The 20,717-nt window shown below is 40.8% G+C and overlaps 1 protein-coding gene across 3 annotated transcripts; it reads right to left on the bottom strand.

The window, feature by feature from the left end:
- Positions 1-873: 873 nt before the first annotated feature.
- Positions 874-20,635, bottom strand: USP30 (ubiquitin specific peptidase 30). Of its 3 annotated transcripts, none has more exons than XM_074972745.1 (13): positions 20,536-20,635; positions 18,866-18,975; positions 17,521-17,703; positions 15,484-15,587; positions 13,351-13,449; positions 12,568-12,610; positions 11,139-11,233; positions 10,245-10,304; positions 8,623-8,709; positions 7,907-7,987; positions 6,552-6,771; positions 5,317-5,425; positions 874-4,052 (listed from the first exon to the last, which is right to left on the bottom strand). In XM_074972745.1, exons 1-13 carry the CDS (start codon positions 20,595-20,597, stop codon positions 3,788-3,790), a joined length of 1,518 nt encoding a protein of 505 aa, XP_074828846.1. In that variant the 5' UTR covers positions 20,598-20,635; the 3' UTR covers positions 874-3,787. The 3 variants fall into 3 exon arrangements, with proteins under 3 accessions (XP_074828846.1, XP_074828847.1, XP_074828848.1); XM_074972746.1 differs by lacking the exon at positions 20,536-20,635 and adding an exon at positions 20,320-20,375; XM_074972747.1 differs by lacking the exons at positions 8,623-8,709; positions 10,245-10,304.
- Between the last annotated feature and the right edge of the window lie 82 nt (positions 20,636-20,717).

Below are 20,717 nucleotides of genomic sequence, written 5' to 3'. Positions count from 1 at the left end.
GGGTACTGTCTCTTCGACAAAGAATGTGCCTGGGAACTCAACAGGGCACTTCTCAAAAGAGACAGAGGCAGCTTAAGAGGATTTTTAGGTCCAGGCTCTGAAGAGACCCTCATTGAGCAGTCTAAAAGGAAGAGCTAGGAGGCTTCCCTGGGTTTGTTATACACTTGGGAAAAGAGCGGCAGACTGAACCTTTATCAGGGCTATATACCCGAGACAGAAGAGTCTTCAAGAATGTCAATCATTGAGCTGTACAGCAGCTTCACAAGAGGGACAAGTTTTAAATCCGGAGGATTTAGTCTCAGCCACAGTAGCTATGTACCATGGTAGCCCCTAAACATACAAATAGATGTACTGCCAAAAGGTGTAAGAAAAACAACTATTAACTACACTAACTAATGAATTATACTAACCTAACAACCATTGCTTAGTGTGCAGAGTATGTGGATGCTACAGGGGTTCTGTCCCACTGCCATGGGCGGTAAGGAACGGGTTGGGGCCTATATGCCCTCAGGTTGTAGCTGCAGGCATGTCCCCAAGAGACAATGCTGGCCAAAAGAATCCAAACTCACGGTTAGGGGCTCCATACACACAAACACTCCAAGAACTGGTTGCCTATGCATGTGTGCTGGTGTAGCCCTCACGTTGATATTTTACTGTGTGTATACAAGATTTGTTACACTAACTAAAAACTCGTGCTTTGAGTACTACAGACTTGTCAGTGTCTTCTGTTCAACCACGGAACAGAGCAAATCAGGAGCTCACAGTGGCCGATATTGCAGGCCACTGCATTAGAAAAGGAAAAGACATCGCTGCTGCCTCTCACTTGTCTTTTGTTTCAATCCATCACCACCTGTATCCAGATACCTTTTCTAATAAGTTGGTTCTTTTATTGCTACTGTACAGGACAGGTACAAAAACTCCCGTAAGGGAACAGGCAGTTCGAAGACAGCAGTGTTGGAAATGAAGTGCAGTGGTTTGGACTCTTAACATCATACCTTTTATTAACATGTGCATTAAAACAAGAATAATTCAATTAAAGAGCTGTTTTCTTAGTTCTACCAGAGTAAGCAGAGGTCAGTTTTCTATATGGTTAATGTGTCATAACATTCCTTTATTCCATTCATAAGCACCTTTTCAACAACTCTAGCCTTTGAGAAATTAAAATGCTGTTATTGGCTGGCAGAGACTAGCCCCACAATCCTACAAGCTGAGCCATTTGGGTGTACCCCTCCCCCTGAACAGAGACATATTGCTTTCAAAAGGTATCTGCCCAGGAGGCTCAGCTGGCCAGACTGCATCCAGGGTCTGACTGTGAGGGGTGCCAACCATCTGCAAGTCTCTGAAGCCAAAGTAAGTTGTGGGTTCTCAGCATCATGACCAAGATGCTGACACTTCTCCACAACCAGTGCTAAGAAAAGAACTCCTGTTCCTTCCTTGCAATGAAGATAAGAGATTCTGCCCAACACTCATTCCTATTGCCCAAATGAAACTTCCAGTTCAGTGGCAGTATGGCAAACTAGTAGCTTAGCGATGTGTGACAGTGAGCAGCCTTTCACTCACCCCAAACTGGCACAGAGAAATGTCGCTAGTGACGAGCAGGTGTATACAAAAGGAAGTTTTCAGAAAACATTACACATACACACCCAACTTGCAGCAGTGTGTGGCTTCACACAATCATATTGAGGCTGCTGAGTCCTAAAGCCTACACAGTCCTCCCAGTGGGTAGTATCTGACACACCACACATTACTGCATAATAAAGTGACTTGTTCAAATACTATCAATGAGCAGACACTCCCACAAAATCAAAGGAGTTACAATTTCAAAGCAGACCCTGTTGAGCCTCGCTATGGCAGCATATACACTGTCAGATGGAAATGTTTTGAAGGTCAGAGGTACAACTGGCAGGATTTCTGTAGACAGATGCTTTGCATGCATTTCTTGCCCCACTGACAACCAGCACTGCTTTGCAAAGCCCATAGTGCTCACTTCTATCTATCTGCAATAGAGAAGCGTCAGCCTCAGGTATTCTTGTTTTGCTTTTGTGGGTCACATGCTGAGTTTAGGTCTTATTTCAATAGTCACAAAGTTCACTGGTATTACATATTTTTTTAAATAGTAATAAAATTAGTAAGGTAAAAAAAGTGCTTCTAACACAGAAGCCAAGGTTTCTTTGGACCGGATAGGTCAATGGATTTATACAGACTTCTCTGGGTTATGAGCATTATTCTGAGTAGAGATTATGATCCCCACTCTGGAATGACTTCAGCTAAGTGTTATATATATTCATAGCCTATGATCTTGTGGCTGTTTTTCTCAGTCTTCTATTAAAAAGCTCCGAATGCATATGAACAACATTGGGCTGTTGAATGATATGGATCCAAAATATACAAAGTTACAGTAAAAAACTTTTTGGAAAAAAAAGCTACTTTAGAGAGGCAGTAGATATTGTCTGAAAAAGTCAGTCACACCCAAAGTACATAAATAGAAAAGAACTCCCACATCTGTCCATTTTATCCCCATTAATTTAAAAACAGCCAAAAGGATTTCTTGCCTCTGTCCCCATCTTTTTTTTTTTTTTTAAACACATCAAAGAGCACAGAGCAGCAATATACGGTTAATATCAAACTCTTTAAAAATAGCAATATCTAATGCAGTGATACCAACCTGTTCAGGCTACTGCACTATTTTACTGGACTAAGTGCCAACCACTGCCCATGCAATTGTGTGTATTCTAACCCACCATGACACATGTTGCTTTAAATCCCAGGCTCACAATCACAATCGGTTCAAGCGCCATTGCAGATCAGAAGGCATTCATTAGGAGGGATGATAGGGAATGGCAGTGTTCATCATTAAGATAGGAAAGGTGAGTTTAGAGTACCAATCAGTCACCTTTAAGATTAGCACTGAGAAGCACAGTCTACCTGATGCTCTAAAGCAACAGTATCGAATTGTTTTACAGAGACAGAAGACATTACCATAGTGATTGCTAGCAGACACTGCTCTCTCTTCACATCTTTTAACAGTATGAGGATATGGAACAACAAATCAGTGTCTCAGTTCTAATTGATCAACAATTTGAGTATTTCCCTGAAACAGAAAACTGCAGTTTGGATTGACATAAGTACTTCTATGATGTACAAAGAAATGAAATATTAGGGGAAAAAGATACAAATAGGAAAGGATCAGGCATGTTTGGTAGAGACAACTTGTTTAGTTGCTTAGCTGGGGTTATGACAAGAAATGTGATTCAGTTAATAGTTCTTCATATCACTTTGATATCAATGTTTACCAGAAAGTAGACAATGGTAATGTAACCATTTAAATAATCTCAAGGCACTTCATTTTTTTAAATCATTGCCTTTGATAACAGTAATTTCTCATCAATCACTTCTCGGGCTCCCCGCTAAGAAATATCTTAAGGTGACACTAAGCAGCTCCACCTGAAAACATGCATACAGGTCAGAATAAAAAGATGTGGCCCTGGAAAGTCCTTGTTTTAAATTCCATGTTTCAAATCTGTGGTGCAGAGAGAATATTATCTGAACAGCAAATATGCTTCTCTAATGCAGACACACTCTGGAGTGCCCAGCACTAGCAGACCAACTTTGGGCAGCGTCGTTTTGGTATCAGACACTAGTTCCCTGCAGTAGCCAGGCTCCATTGCCAGGAAGGTGTGGACTATCGAAGGGCATCCAGTGGGCTATTTGCACAACAGTCAGGAGGTGCAATGTACATCTCACAAGAGCAGTTTTCTCAAGTTTTATCCTTCTCTAGAGGTCCAAGTTATTCTTCAGCCCTGAACTCCTGAGTTTGGTGCTGCACTCTTGAGGGAACACGCTCATAAAAGAGCAGGTAAGCACTAGATGAAAGCACTTCTTGCAAACTAGCTTTGCGCACAGTGTCATCTGAAATCCACAACCACTGGTTACTAACCGAGAGTGCGGTCTTGGGAGAAGGCGGAGAGCGGCGATATGTCACAAAGTGTCCAGAATGCATGTCCCCATGATGAACTACAACAGCCATCAGACGGTAGAGGTACACTGGGGAACTGAAGGGAAAATGAGAGAAAGGAAGAGGTCAGCAGCACTTGTGTATCAAACATGTACCAGGAGAATCACCAATCACTTCAATTTTCAGTAGCAAGTTCATTTTAGAGCATGTTTTTCGTTCCATGGACCCCCTTCATAAGAGATGCACTCTCACACCAACACATTCCCTCATAACACCCGAGGCCTTCACTGTGATTGTCAAAATGCTTCACTCTTCTCCATCCGGGAGAACAGAACTGCTGCTTTGAGGACTAAGGAAAACAGTTTCTGGAATGTCTTCTAGAGAGGGCCACTGCATACTGTGCAGCACACTGGCTCTGAATTTTGCAGGGAGGCCTCCCACCTGTTTCCTTTAGTGTGTGAGTGCTAAGTTCTACAGCAGCATCCATGGTAAAAGTTATCCCAGGACGTGATTTTAACAGAAAAAACATAAAACTACATGACACTATCCCTATATAATAATGGAAGCCTCTCAAGTACTTGCTCCATGCACCTGTTTTTCTAACCTATGAATCTCACCATACCCCTCCTGAAACAAGTCATGGGTGCGAGCAAAGGCAAGGAATACCTTAAGTCAGTATATACCCCAGGGAAAAGATACATGATTACAGATAAGAACAGACGTTATAGGAGCTATATATCAGCCACATGGGAAAAGTGAATATTCTCAGAAACTAGGAGAGCTCTGGGAAAAATATTTAACAGGACAAATATTAGGCCTGATCATCACAAGAGCGGAGTGCCCACAGCTCTAACAGAAGCTGCAGGGAGTAGCAAGCACACAGCTCCTCTGAAAAACAGGCTCCTTAAATACAAGATTTTTTTTTTTTTTTTTTTAAGTCTACACGAAATGACAAACACTTATTTGTTCTCAAAAGTCAAGAGAAAAGAAAAGGGAGATATCAGGGAAGAGGCAGCAGTTAGAAGATGATGGCTCTGCAATAAGAAGCTTGCTGCACTCGCGATTTTTTCTCCATCAGAGCAAAAGCAACCAGAGAAAGGAGATTTTGAACTCTTCACTTATAATTCACACAACTCCTTTTACTAGCTGGGGACACAGGGAGCAGAGTAGAACTGAAAATCACCCAAACAGAAAGGGGTAGAAATCCTTTGCTAACGAGGAGGACACTTGCAGTAGCTGGGATAAATGGTAAATTATGTGACTACTGAATCACAGTAAAGATGGAATAAAGGAAATTATTAACCTACATCAGTTTTAAGCACAGGTAGAAATTATGAAATAACTTCAAAAGTCTGTCTTACCTGCAGTCTGGAACTACTGCAAGTGGGAAAGTTATCGGGGACGTTAATAATGAAGGAGAGCAGGCACCATTCATAAAGAATGATTTAGTGCTACATGTCTGCTCCAGATCTGCCAGAGAAATGATACATTCAGTGATTTAACTGATCTGCAGCTTAACTATTAATATTACAAATAGCCCTGTGCTCTCTATGGCACCTTTCATTAGAGAATTTGAAAGCACTTTACCATTAATTAATTAAATCTCACGATTCCCTAATGAGGAAGGGGAACATTATATCCAAGGACACTGTTAACAGCTCATAGTACAATTGGCTGCAAGAGACCTGCTCTTTTTGGGTTATTTGAAGTAGTAGTTAGCCTTCGATTCAAGTAATCATTTGAAGACTTGGGACCAGCAGCAACAAGGGAATTAAGCTCTAATGATCTGATACAATATAGCCATAGAGATTTGAGCAATCTGTTTCCAGTTTGTGACGATTTTCTTTATTTCTTTAAGCAAAAAGTTGTGGCATTATTAAGCAAGGGCACAGTCTGCATGCCTAACGCCTCCTCAATGGCTGTTCCTGCCAACAAAAGACTTCTTTAGAGCTGAATTCTGACTTTAACAGGCACCCAGCACACTGAAGGCTGACTGGATCCAGGGCCATTTTTCAAATGCACAGTTTTTGACACAGGATCCTATAAACTCTTTCCTATGTGAACAGGCCCCATGAACTCTATGGGGTTCCTCACATGAACAACGGTTTGTAGGATCAGGCCCCTTTCATTAAACACTGTATAATTTGCACCTTGAACTGCCCTGCAATTTCAGTTTTGACACAGGGTCTGATTGTTTTAGTTTTGACACAGTTTTGACACAGGGTCTGATTGTGACCACATTATATGAAAGCTCCAGGGTCTGCTCTCCCCCTGCAATACAGTCATAGTTGGAGCTCCCTTGGTTTAAAAGTTGTGGTCTACGAACAAGACATTCTCTGTGAGGACCTATCGACTTTGGAACTCACTCATCCTTTGGGGCTAAAGCAGCACAGTTCTCCACAGCCCACCTATACTCCAAGTATTTTGGAATGGGAGTGAACAGTAAATTTGTAAGAATTGTATTTTAAATATATGTCAAGGGGCCAAAGACTGCTGGGAAAGGGGATCTTTCTAGGTTTTAGTAAAATCAAAATAAATATATTTTTTCTTATACTCTGATAAACTACCTGATATTTTTTATTTTCAGATCAAATACCTGAGGCTTTTACTGCTGACCCATCCTTTGTTTCAGACAACATCCATGGATTGCCTTTCTGGTTTAGATCATGCTGGCTTGATTTATGGACAGGGAGGTGGTATTTGTAGATGTCCATGATCAGGAACTCGTTGAACTGCACATGTTCATGACGTTTCAGAGGCATGCCTTGGTCTGACCAGCTCAGCCTTTGCAGATGGATACATAGACACTGAGGGAGCTTCAAGCACATTCCACAGAAATATGTCAACAGACATATTAAAAAGAAGAAGAAACGACTGCTTGATTTAAAACTATATTCTTGGAACTAGAATTAAAGTCCAAGAGAGTAAATGGTGAAGTGGATTACTAAACTGGTTTCTCATCTGCTACTATATCTGTATGTAAGCCCATTAGAAGTAATACCTATAATACAAAGTATAAAGCCTGACAGTCAGAAGAGTGGTTTCTAATAACACTAGCATAATTTATTAGATAGGATGATGGACAAAATTAACAGGGTTTGCCACATGTGGGAAAACTCAATAAAAACACATGCATGTTTAAACTTGTCCAGCGCAGACCAAAGATTCTGATCAATATAATCCCTTGGGGACAGAGGATCCGGGTCCCTTGCAGTTAGTGCATTCTACTGTACCCAGAGCTAAGTTTTCATGTGCAATGTTTCTGTGCCTGGTCACAGCGAAACGAGCAAGCGCCGTGGAAAACAGAATCAAACGGTTACATTGTTTTACATCCAAAATGCAGCACAGGGTTTTACTGTCTCTTTCAGTTAGGTTATTAGTATTACTGTCGTGCCTAGGAGCTCTAGTAGTAGACCCAGACCCAATTGTGCTGTGTGCTGCACAAACACAGAACAATCTAAGTTGTTTCAGCTGTTTATTACCATGTTCACCCACCCAATCACCTGGACGCAGAATGGGGTTTATTTATTTATTTTAAGAACATGCAATTGCTTAGGGATGGCAAAGTGCTTAACAAAATATACATAGGAATTATTTCATTCACCACTGAAATACAGAATCACATATTTTTATTGCTGAATCTCAAGGGACATATAAGCCACAACTCAGCAATACATATGTTTACACACACGGTAGAATTAAGGTGAGATTATTCATGTGTTTAACGTTAAGCATAGGCTTAAGTGCTTTGCTGAGTCAAGGTGTTATGGCATACAAAACTGCCAAATGAGCTCACATTTAAGTGCAAAATAGAATATGAATGGGCTCCAAGCTCAATGCCAAGAAGTGGGTATCAAAATAACAGACTGAAGAGATAAGTCACTGGATTGTTTTAGAAGACACTTCTGTAAAGGCTTTAAAAAATAAATTTGCCAGATCAATTTGTCTCACCTTCCCTAGCTTTAATTGTTTAACAAACGTTGTTCTCTGGTTTTCTGTGGTTTGCCCATTCAGTGTCTCTTCTGCCTGAATCTGAAATCAAAGGAAACACAATTATAGCCATTTAATTATCCATAATATTAAATTATACAAACCAATATTGGGGGTGTGCATATGCCAAAAAACAGTAGTTTCTTATCTAGGGCTATGCTCAGGTTTAAACAGTTTGTTTTGATTTAACCATTTCCCAGCTATTTGTAACCTCAGAAGTGCAGAACTATACCAGTGCATGAGAATTAAGAAGTGAAACTAAATAGAAACATTTATAGAAAGTGCCCATGAACACAGAAGTTCTGGGTTCAAGTCTAACCTTTAGCCATTCTCTGTCTGATCTTAGACACGTTACTCTTGCTCCCTGTGCTACAGTCAAGTTACAAGTATTTGTAAAACAATGTTTAAAGATCAGAAAAAAAACATCCCACCCAGGATATTATAAAATGTAATACTTGGCAATCTCTGAGTATTCCAGGATCTGTAAAGTGCTTTACAAACTACTAATAATTTAAGACTCCTAACAGCCTGTGAGGTAGTATCCACACTTCAGAGATGACGAAACTGAGGGTTCAGCAAGTCAGCAGCAGTGCAAGGAGTAGAACCTAGGAGTCCTGACTCTGAGTCACTTGATCTAGAAACTGAGCTGGAAGAGTATATAAATTAAAATTACATACTTTAGTGCAATTGTCACATACAACATCCTTTACTGATTCAGAAGAGATGAAATGGTGGAGGCAGTGGTCCAGTGTCATAGGACGACCCTGAGTGCGAGAAAAAATAACTTTGCACTGATTTTATGATGTACACAATTAAATTCTGTTAAAGGATTTTAGTCATCTATTTAATAGGAATTAATACATTCTGAGCTAAATCCTGGCTCCTCCACAAAGCTAGAGTAGAAGGGCTTTGAGCAGAGAACATACACAAGGTTGGTGGGGGAAATGGAAGCCTCCTCCTTCCGCCCAGTTTATCCTTATAGTCTATGTGCAGGAGTAGTAGCCATAGGATCGTAAGACTAGAAGAGACCTCAAGAGGTCATTTAGTCCAGTCCCCTGCACTAAGGCAGAATTAAGTATTATCTAGACCATCCCTGACAGGTTTGTCTAACCTGTTCTTAAAAACCTCCAGTGACAGAGATTCCATTACCTCCCTCGGTAATTTGTTCCATAACACTTCCTGTGTCACCTTCTTAGTAGGGTTTTGAACCAGTGGATCCCTGGCCCTCTTACAATACTTCCCTCCACAATTACACAGTGCCCCATGAAACACCTCCTGCAGCCCGACCCCTTGCCCAGCAGGAATGTGGCCTTCTGGCTGTATTTTATGTCTCATGCATTAATTGCTTTCTTGCTATTTTTCACTGTCTTTTCGATGGCAAAAATCTATACTGCTGGTGAGCTGGGGTCATCTTCAACTTGGGTATACAAGTAGAAAACTAGCACAGACAAAGTGTCAAAAGCCTGGTTCTGTTCTCCGCTAGGCATTGGCACAAAACTCCTATGAATGCAAATGGCTGTTCCATGAACACACTAAGGGGATAACGGACCCCTTGTCTGGAGACACAAACTTGTAGCACACAGTATATGAGGGGCCCAAACTTTGCAATACCAAGGACCACACAAATTTTGAATACAAGTGGACTATTGGTAATCTAATAATAACTTTGCACACAACAATAATATTTGTCCAGACTTGTATCTCCTTTAGAGCAGTGTTTCTCGATGACCGGTATGTGGACCAGTACTGGTCCCCGAGATCTACGTGACACAGTTTAGAAAGGCAGCAAGCTGGTCCCTTGTATCAAAAAGGTTGAGAAACACTGCTTTAGAGATTAACAGAAATGGCTTCTTCCTTGAAATTACCAGCTCTAACAGCCTACAATTTGGCAGCTTTGTCCTCACTCTACTCATAGAGAGAAAGCAAGCAGAGGCACATTCTAGGACTTTGCAGGAAACACACGGCCCTCGGTTGCACTTTGGTATTTCTAGATATGCAGACAGGGCCAAATTTATCACTGGTGTAGGCAGACAGCTCCACTGGTATCAATGAAGTTACACTTGGTTACCTCGGCTAGAAATTTGCCCCACTACGTTCAGAGTAAGATACTGAATCAGAAAAATCTACTAAAACAACAACAAAAATTAATAAAATGTAATAAAATTAATTCTAAATTACCGATTTACAATTTCACCCCATCATCTTAAATTCAGACATAGGACTAGAGTCTAGAATAAAGCTTTGACTATAAGGCAGCATGTAGTACAGAATGGATCATGCTTCAGCAGAAAGCACATACCCACATGGCTCCTGGAATACTCAGCGAAAGACTGTCAAATGTATCACACCTCACAGGACTCTGAAAGAAAACATTTCACATGTCCACAGGGTTACAGTCCACCTTCAGCCTAATGAAAACAGGCCCAAGCACTCTCTACTTCTATGGACCTAAGTGGTAGTTAAGGGTACTAACACCTCACAGGACTGGACTCTAACTAGATATAACCTGATCTGGATTTGTATTTCTATAGCAAATACAGCAAAACTAGTTACAAACAATCAAAGATCGGGTAAAAATATCTTCTGGTTAGTTCAGTGGAGGGCAAGTTCATTTTTTTCTGCAAAGAAAGAGTTTTGGAAATTGTTTTGTAAATATTTGAGTAGAATTTTTCAATGGCAGCAGAAGATATTCTGTAAGCATTAGGTACTGTTTCCTCTGTCCAGCACAGAAGTCAACACTCCCGGCTCAATCCCACATTTACTGCACAAGAATCAACAGGAACACTGGCTGTTTGAAGACTGAATGATCAAGTCTTAAAATGCTACCTGTGCTACCGCATGTCTCTTATAACACGAATGTGTCTGCAAGGGAAGGGCAAATACTAAAAGCAATATTTAAGTTACAATCACCACACTTATAAAACAAAGCATGGTCACAATTTTGTTTTTTTCATTATTACTACATATTTGTACGCACCAATGCTGTCCTAGGCACTTTACAGACAAATACGAAAACAAAGTCCTTGCCCTGGTGTGGTTACAATGTAAGTCCCCAATCCTGCAAATTTTCAGGATTGCACAAAATAAAACAAAAGATGGTAGTTGTCACTAAAGAATCCACTAGAATGTACTTTGATTAAGCTTTCCTTTTTTATTTGTTTATAATTAATATCAAACACACAAATTCTTGTACCTGGTGTTTGCAGTGTTTGCAAAGCATGTTACTTGTCAACCTTCCATGAAAAGGATGTTGAGACTTCCAGTGACTTGACATGGGGTGAAGTGACCCTAAATACAAAGTTGTAACTGTCTTTAATATTTAGTACTTCCATGTTCATCATGATCATTATAATACCTGGATTTTTTATTTCCTTGGGGTTGGTTTTTTTAACAGCTGTTAAAACCCAGGTTTTTTAAAAACACTTTACTTTCGGTTTACAAATCTTTAATTAACATTGTCTTTGGAGACATTTAAAGATGCATTCCAGGTCACTAGAAACAGATCAAATAATTGTTGTCATAACCATACAGCTAAGGGTAGCCTAGAATTCCTCTTACCTGTAAGGGGTTAAGAAGCTCAAATAATCTGTTTCAGAGTAGCAGCCGTGTTAGTCTGTATCCGCAAAAAGAAAAGGAGTACCTGTGGCACCTTAGAGACTAATAAATTTATTTGAGCATAAGCTTCGTGAGCTACAGCTCACTTCATTGGATGCATTCCCGATGAAGTGAGCTGTAGCTCACGAAAGCTTATGCTCAAATAAATTTGTTAGTCTCTAAGGTGCCACAAGTACTCCTTCAAATAAGCTGGTTGGCACCTGACCAAAAGGACCAATGGGGAAAGAAGATACTTTCAAATCTTGGGGTGGGAGGATAGGCTTTGTTTTTGGTGTGTTCTCTTGGGAAGCAGAGAAGCATCAGGTCAGAAAACTCCTTCTCCTATAAACCATCCTAAAAGTCTCTCATATTACAAATTGTAAGTAAAAGCCAGGCAAGGCATGTTAGATGATCTTTTGTTCTGCTTGTTAATTTTTCCTTTGCTGGAAGGAGGTTTATTCCTGTTTTCTGTAACTTTGAAACTAAGCCTAGAGGAAGTTCTGCTGTGTTTTTGAATCTTTTGTTACTCTGTAAAGTTATTTTCCATCCTGATTTTACAGAGGTGATTTTTACCTTTTTTTAAAATAAAATCCTTCTTTTAAGAACCTGACTGATTTCTCTATTGTCCTAAGACCCAGGGGTTTCGGTCTGTGATCCCTTGGTAACCAATTGGTTAGGATATTATTCTCAAGCCTCACCAGGAAAGGGGGTGTAAGGGCTTGGGGGGATATTTTGGGGGAACAGGAACTCTAAGTGGTCCTTTTCCTGATTCTTTATTAAATCACTTGGTGGTGGCAGCCTACCGTCCAAGGGCAAAGAATTTGTGCCTTGGGGAAGTTTTAATCTAAGCTGGTAGAAATAAGCTTAGGGGTTCCTTCATGCGGGTCCCCACATCTGTACCCTAGAGTTCAGAGTGGGGAGGGAACCCTGACAATAGTAATATTACTTCAATAAGTAAAACAACTACTGTTGCCATGTCTATAAGCAAATGGAAACATTTAACATTTTTTCAAGGTAGAAAATGTTACCTCTTGTCCTGCAGCTTATTTGCTTTTGGGTTATTTCTGGCTGCTACAGAGGAGGAAAAAATATTGTATTAAATCTCACCTTACAAAATCTTAAATATGCTCTCATTTTAGTCTAAAAATTGTACCTTTAAAAATCATATTTAGGGACAACCAATGAAACTGAAAAGCAATTAATTTAAAATGGATAAAAGAAGTGTTTCTTATATAATGCACCATGAATGCTGGAACTTGTAGCAACAAGATACTGAGAGCTTACAACAACTGCTTACAACAATTGCTAAAAGCTGAACAGATAGAACATCCAGTTACATTAGATAGAATAAAATTGCTAATTGTGGAAGATTAGGAAGAAACTTCTCCTCTGAGTAGTTTATTCCATAATTGTCCATTATATAGTTTCTTGTATCTCCCTCTAAAGCACTTGGTGTATTGACAACTGTTAGAGACAGGATATCTGATTAGATGGACTAATGGTCTTGGCCATTATGGCAATTCCTATTGTCCATCCATACAGTATACTGAGATTCTCAAATGGATGGTGCTGTGGGCCCAATCCCATGTGATGCTGAGTGCCCTCAATTCCCACAGCTCCTTGCATGACTGGGTCAATATAAATGCAAAGTACTAAAATATTATATTGCTTTGAAAAGTTTTCTTTTTCAATTTGCTAGTTTTATTAATTCATTTTTATCGAAAGATGGAAGAACAGCATTGCATATTTAGTATCTAAACAGGCTCTATCACTTTAAAGGAAAAGGAAATAACATTTTTATACAGCTTTACCTGTAATGAATGCACATCAAACAAGTGTGTGATCCGGGGCTGACGATCTCGCTCATCTTCCAATGAAGATGTAAGAACATGGAATAGTTCATGAGCATCCTATTAAAGGGTGATATACAACTTAGAGGGAAATCAAACAAGACAGCATCAACAAACATACCAAGAATGTGTGTGCACATAGGAATCTGTAATGGCAAAATGGGGTGTTAATTTTTCCTTTAAGAAGAAATTATTACACTTTTAGGACCCAGTTAATTTAATAATAACCACTTAGGCTGAGAGGAGATATGATTGCTCTCTCTAAATACATTTGGGAGTAAACACAAGAGAGGAAGAAAAGATATTTAAGCAAAAGGACAATGCTGGCACAAGAACAAATGAGTATAAATTGGCCATGAATACATTCAAGCAGGAAATGAGAAGGTTTTCTAACCATTAGAGGAGTAAGGTTCTAGAACAGCCTCCCAATACGAGTAGTGGGAGCAAACAACCTTGCTCATTTTAAGATGGAGCTTTATAAATTTATCAACAGGGATTATATGACGGCGTTCCCTGCAATAACAGGGGACTGGACTTGATGATCCACGAGGTCCCTTCGAGTCCTATATCCCTATGCATGTGCTACAATTTTGCTAACAATCTTTTCTGCAAAGCTAGGCCCACAACAGTGTACAAAATTTTTTTTAAATGTATTTGTGGCATATAACACTGAAAGAATACCGAAGAGTACATATGCAAAAAATATACTCACAATAATGACCCAAAAGCCTGCTTTCCACTGAGGTCAGTCGTGAAATTGACTAACTTCAATGAGAGCAGAATTGAACTCTTACGTCATTTGTTTTGGATATGAAGTATAAAATATACAACGATATTTATAGAAGAGCAACTGAACCAATTTACTGACCCCAACCAACTTCACACACTTAGGAGCAGAAAATATTTTTCAAATACAATAGATTCTACTTATTCTCCTCAGTTGCCAGGAAAAAGTTGCCCTTATCCGGCAGTTGCTAACAAGGAGAAGGCAGGTTTGCGAGGCTGCAGCGAAAAGGAAATGCTGGGATGTGCCTTCCCTGGCTGCACCCCTGCAAACCAGCAGGATGATGGAGTTTCTGTTGGGAGCTGGGGGCTCATGGGACTGCACCATATCCCTCTCTGTGCTCTCTGGGGATCAGAGCTTAGCATGTGCCAGCACTTCCTTCCCTGGGTGCAGCCCCCGAGCAGGGTACAGCCTGGAGAGTGCAGGGAGAGGTGCCATGCAGCTCTGGCATGTGGGCTGCAGCCTCCCTACCCACTACTGCCCCGTCCACAGCCTCTTACCTTCTGTGCCATCCCTGTGCGGCAGCATGTTTGTTGGCCTGCAACCCCAGAAGGAAGCATTGGGATGGGCTGAGCACCAGCCACAGGCAGGTTTGTAGGGCTGCAGCCAGGGTAGGCAATCCTTAGCACTTCCTTCCCTGGCTGCATCCTTGCAAATCTGCTGACAGCTGGGGCCTTTCTTACAAGAATCAAAGGAATGGTGTTACTAAGCAGCATGCCGTTGCCAATATCTGCATCCTGTTAACATTACAGTCAATGTAATGGGATTGGTTCCTGGCAAAACGCTACTATTAACCGGAAGTTGTCAATACCCACGTTGCTATTAAGCAGAATCTACTGTATTGGGTATCTCTGCACAACTTGCAGACATATGCACTGTGTACAAGATCTAGAAGCCCCGTTGGTTATGTGTAACTAAATCTGGGAGCCTTAAGAAAACAGAGGGAACTTCCTTAGAAACAGAAACCAGGTTATTTTATCATGGCCCTGTTGAAGTCAATGGCAAAACTTGCATTGACTTTAATGGGGCCAGGATTTTACCCCCTGGAATCTTGTCACTACTGGCAGCATCATACCAAACACTGACAGTTGAAAGGCATTAGAGTCTGAATCAGGCATCTCTAAAGCAAACTGAAGATGTCATGTATTAATCACATTGCTGCTTTCTTTTAGTTACTAAAGACAACTTTTCACCATGCTGAAGAGGATTCAGATTTGATACTCAGATCTATAAATACCATATATTACATAAGGCACCTATCATCACAGTATCTAACATATACTATAATCTAGTTTGAAATTTGTAATCACCTGCTCTTCAAATGACGAGATCTGCCACCTGTACAGCCTTAACACTTCTAACAAACAGCTTGCATCCAGGACATCATCTTCTGTGACCTCTTGGCAGGATAAAGCTGGAGGTATTAAATTCAAAATGATAAATGGAGCCACTAAGATTGGTTAGATCACAAAACCTGGATATAGTGGGCCTAATTTCTTTTCACTTACAACAGTGGAATGATTTGTTAACACATGCTTAAGTACAAGGAGCTGCCCCAGCCACTGATCCACAGCTGCGCAGTTATTTCTTAGTTATGTCTGAGAGGAATGATTTGCAGAATGCCTTTTTTTCCCTTCCTCAACAACTGTACATGATTGTAAATCCTTGTACTCCAGTTATATTTATTTTAAAACCTCGCCCTCTGATCTCTCCTTCAGATTCCATAATAACAGTGCAGGTGGGGGCAGGGAAAGGAGCAAGACCCTGGCACCTCATTCAACTTTACAACAACTTTGAACAGGAAAATCCCTTTTCAAGGAAAGAGGAGAGTAGAGGGGACTTGGAAAATGAAATATTACTTATCGTGGAGCTAATCCTTCCTTCAGAAGTAGAGGTTTGAGAGATTCCTTGGTGGGACTTAGGAAGGAACTAATAACCTGAGGACAGGATGGATAAAAATCAATGATTTTTTTTTTTTTTTAAATCCAAAAGATCAGATTTTTTTTTTTAAAATCAGATTTTTTTGATAAAATGCTTTTTGAGGAAAAAACCTATCTAAAGGTAGTTTTAATTAAGATACATTACAGCTCAAAGATATCTCATCATGGAATAGGGATTATAAATTCTAATTCTATGGTATGAGACAATATATTCATGTAATGGCAAAGAAAAAATTTTGTAAGTGATTTCCAATAGTTCATGGATTAGGAACCCAATTTTATGGGGTTCCAGGGGCTTCTGTATAGATTATTTAGGTTAATCTTTCTATCTACCCAATGGGACTCAGTGCTCAGCCTAGAAGATACCCTCATAGACGCTTAGTTTTGCAGTTCTCAAACTGTGGATTTGTGTCCCCAGAGATAACAGGCTTGTTAACAGCAACAATGTTTTAAAATAAATAAATATATAGAGGTGAGACATAACAGACCTCAACCTTATTGTCCCTCTGCAGATTTGTGTACACACAATCCCTTACCTCTCTCTAAAAGTGCAAAGTTTCAAAAAGTTCAATGAATAGAAGATTATTGAGGGAGGAATAGATCTGGACAAGGAGAAGAAGTCTGGAGATAAATGTGAGAAGGGAGGGACAGGCAATAGAAGAAAAAGTGAAACTGTTTGAGCAGCATATTCCAGAAGTCTTGAGGTCTTTCTGTATATAGCCTTCATTGATTTGAGATCTACCATATCATTCTCTCACTAGAAGGGAAAACCTATAATGGCAGCAGGCAGTAAAAGAGACCCAGTTTGGGAATATTTTAATGAAGTTCCTCTACCTGCGAAGAATATGTATTAAGGTTATAATAAACAACAAGAACGCACTTTTATGTAGAAATCCATGACTAAATCGAGTCTTCCTGATTTAAATCACCCTACCTCAGGGAGCTGCATTGACTCAATAGTAATGAAAATCTGAGCAAATAAAAAAATCTGAGCTTTCAACGGAGTTAATGGACCCCAAGATACAGTCATTTCTTTGTACATAGAGAACACCATCAAGTCAGCTAATTAAATTTGCCTATTAAATCCCCCAATCTTCATTAAAGTATAAGAAATTTAGTTTTCTGATCTTTTTATCCAACATCACATATGCTCTTTCATGTATTTATTTGAGAAATTTCCTTCTCTCTAGGAAATGTTTACATTAAATTATAGTAAATGAAAGTACTTTCTGACTGAATTCTGAGCGTGACAACTGTTGTGAGACACCTTTGTGATATTAAAAATTAAAGATTTCTTACTTTCTGCACCGTGCAAATTAGTTTCTTAAAAACAGTAACATATTAGGTTTTATCAGTTATTTTCTTGTTAATGTAACCTAATCCCTTAAAAGTTTAACAACATGATACCTTTCAGGAGGCACAGCAAAGTAAGGGACAAATATTGGTGCTCCGATGATTCATTCTGATCAGTCTTGTATTGGGCTGTAAAGTCCTCCAGCCACTTGATGAAAGATGGACAAGCAGATAAGCCTTGCAGCAAAGAGTTCATGAAACAGGTGTTTCCTAAGTTGAGAAGGCCAGGCACAAGCCCTGGAAATATGCATTAACAATTTACATTCTAGAGTCTAGGACAGTTTTTTTTAATGGAAAGTGACATGGTGCATGTGATCTTTTATTTGGTATTTACAACTGTTATTTAAGAAATCAGAAGACACTCAAACATACAATAGTGTTATGGTCTCTAAGAATCATGCCATTATAAAAAAAAATTTAAACTTTCTCTGAAAAATGTTCTTGACTGAATTTTAGAAAGCTGTACTTTAACACTATCAAGCATGGATTACTGTAGGATTATCTGCAAATTACCATATAAATTGAAATTAACAACTGTAATGTATTTAATTTTCAATTTGTGACTTGTTATACTATCTGCAAGGTCAAAGGCCCTGATTCTGGGGTCCTGCCTCATGACTGCGGCTCCTAGGTGTTACAATAATACATAAAATAATAATAATAATCCTGCTAACATTTATATATGTGCTTAATTTTTTACACATGTGAATAGCTTGTATGAGACTATTCAGATGTGTGAAGTTAAAAACATTCATAAGTGTTTCCAGGATGGGGGCCTAAACTATGTGCCTTTGCACACCTGGTCTCAATTTAGTGAGATCTCCTTCCCTATGAGATTAGTATTGTATTAGGGATGCTCTCCAGTTCTCAAAGATTTGTGTAAAATATTTCTTTACTCTAGCTATTTGTAGTATGAATATTTACTTTCCAAAGCAGAAGACATTAACTTATCCTGTGCTTATGTTCAATCAAAAGGTGTTTATTTTGTGTATTTGTTTAAATTTTATTGAATTTCCGTAGGTAATACAAACATATTACAAAACACAAAGCATGCCTAATATGTATCATCATAATTTTTAAAATTTTAAACTTACATAGAAAATAAAAATCTTTTATTGATACAGACTAATTCAGATAGGAGGCAACATGATCCACTGACCAAAATTTAAATTTTGCTATATAACAAAAGGTTTTACAAAATCTAATGATTAAAAGAAAAGGGAAAACATTTCTAACATCCAAAGTCTCAGCTCAAAAGAAATTTAAACCCACAATAAAATGAAAAGTTTACTATTCTCTCCTCCTTTCTAGAGAATATTATGAGAATTTATTAATCATTAGCACACATTTTTCTGTTACTGGATATGGATAATTTTGATCAGTTTAGAACTTTCCCCACCTTTCCTGCGTTTCTTTCTTTCTGTGATGGGACCCCAGAGAACATATATGCCTGCTGCCAGAGCAGCAGCAATTCCACCAACAACACCCCAGTTCTTCATTACTTTATGCCTAAAAAAGTAAGGGGAAAAGTCTGCTTGCTGTCTTCTACTGGAAAATCAGTAACAACATTAACACATCATGTAGGAATTATAGGCAAGGACACTGTAATACACAGAACACTAGTACTTGTGGCACCTTAGAGACTAACCAATTTATTTGAGCATAAGCTTTCGTGAGCTACAGCTCACTTCATCGGATGCATGAAGCTCACAAAAGCTTATACTCAAATAAATTGGTTAGTCTCTAAGGTGCCACAAGTACTCCTTTTCTTTTTGCGAATACAGACTAACACGGCTGCTACTCTGAAACCTGACACAGAACACTGTTATTTTTCTCTGGTACAATCCTATTTTTGTGTGTTTTTACCCCCAGTCATGTCTTTGGTAATTGTTACACCATCAGTACATCTCTCCTGTAAACAAAGGATCCAAAGTTTGCAAATCATAGGACTAGCTTTCAGCACAAGTTGCTAATATATGGTCCCTCTGAGTTGGGGTGCTGCGCTCAATCCAGTCACCCTTAGGCTGGCAGTATTATAGACACAAGTGCCTGCTGTTCCCTGGGGGCGGGGGGGGGGGGGAGGATCTCTCTATATACATGTTTCAGAGTAGCAGCCGTGTTAGTCTGTATACGTAAGAAAAGGAGTACTTGTGGCACCTTAGAGACTAACCAATTTATCTGAGAGTAAGCTTTCGTGAGCTACAGCTCACTGCATCGGATCCCATGAAGTGAGCTGTAGCTCACGAAAGCTTACGCCCAAATCAACTGGTTAGTCTCTAAGGCGCCACAAGTCCTCCTGTTCTTTCTATAGACATGGTAACACACAAGAAATAAATCCTGGCTCACGGCTGAATGAAACCGGCCACATGACAAGTCAGTAAATTAAAGTTCAGAATAACGCCAAGCAGTCAGAGTCCACATGCCAACACCGCCCCCTCCTCGGCTCTGAGGTAAATTATTTTCTGGATGTGTAACAACGGAAAGTGAAACGGGCGGGGGTGGGGGGGAAATCTTCAGTGAATTCACAACCCAGGAAGGGTTTCAAAATACAAAGTCCCCGCTGGCCGGCCGCCTTCCCGCTGGGGCGAACCGCACGTGTATCGACCCCCCGGCGCCGCGAAATGCCCCGGGCTGACACCGAGACCCGAGCGTGCCCCCGGGCTGAAGTGAAACCCCAGCGCGCGCTGCCGCCCGGGGCGGCGCTCCTGCCTCTCGGGCAGGGCGGGACGCCCGCTGCGGCCACCCCTCCGGGGCGAGGAGGCTGCAGCCGGTGGCCGGGCTGGGCCCCGCCACTCAACGGCCTCCCTGCGAGCCGGCGCCAAGCTGCCCCCTCCCGGGGTGTCAGATACGTACCCGGCCCACCTGGGTGCTCCGGCCACTGCCGCGCCGCCCCGGCCTCCATGGAGGGGCCCCACACGCTGCCCCCCTCAGGGCCTACTCTCCCCTTCGCACCCGCCCCCACTCTCCTCCTACCCAACCCCATGCTTCCTTCTCGCCCCTCCCCCCTCGGAGGCGGCGGCGGCGGCTGTAGTAGTCCTCCCCCCCCACCCGGTTCCCGCCGTTCCTGACCTGACGGCGCCTCCGGCCCGCAGGAGCCGCCTGACCGCTCTGTCCGTCTCCCCGGCCAGCATGCCCCGAGCCCTTCCTACTGCCGCCGGCCGGAACCGAAGACACCGAGAGGCGCGGGGTTCAGGGGGCGGAAGATGGAGCGGACCGGAAGCGGCCGGGTCGGACCTTGTTAGCGCGCGGAT

This window comes from Natator depressus, chromosome 15 (genome assembly GCF_965152275.1).
Source record: "Natator depressus isolate rNatDep1 chromosome 15, rNatDep2.hap1, whole genome shotgun sequence".
NCBI lineage: Eukaryota > Metazoa > Chordata > Testudines > Cheloniidae > Natator > Natator depressus.
The sequence above is the reverse complement of the archived record's forward strand: the minus strand, read 5'-3'. Positions and strand labels throughout refer to the sequence as shown.

What these genes read in the sequence shown, in the direction of transcription:
- USP30 (XM_074972745.1), bottom strand. Translation starts at nt 20,597, where the DNA reads ATGCTGGCCGGGGAGACGGACAGAGCGGTCAGGCGGCTCCTGCGGGCC. An exon ending in GCAAACACTGCAAACACCAG is followed by an intron (nt 10,305 to 11,138) that starts GTACAAGAATTT and finishes GTTTTCTTTCAG; the next exon opens with AGTCCTGTGAGGTGTGATAC. An exon ending in GTATTCCAGGAGCCATGTGG is followed by an intron (nt 8,710 to 10,244) that starts GTATGTGCTTTC and finishes TCTCGCACTCAG; the next exon opens with GGTCGTCCTATGACACTGGA.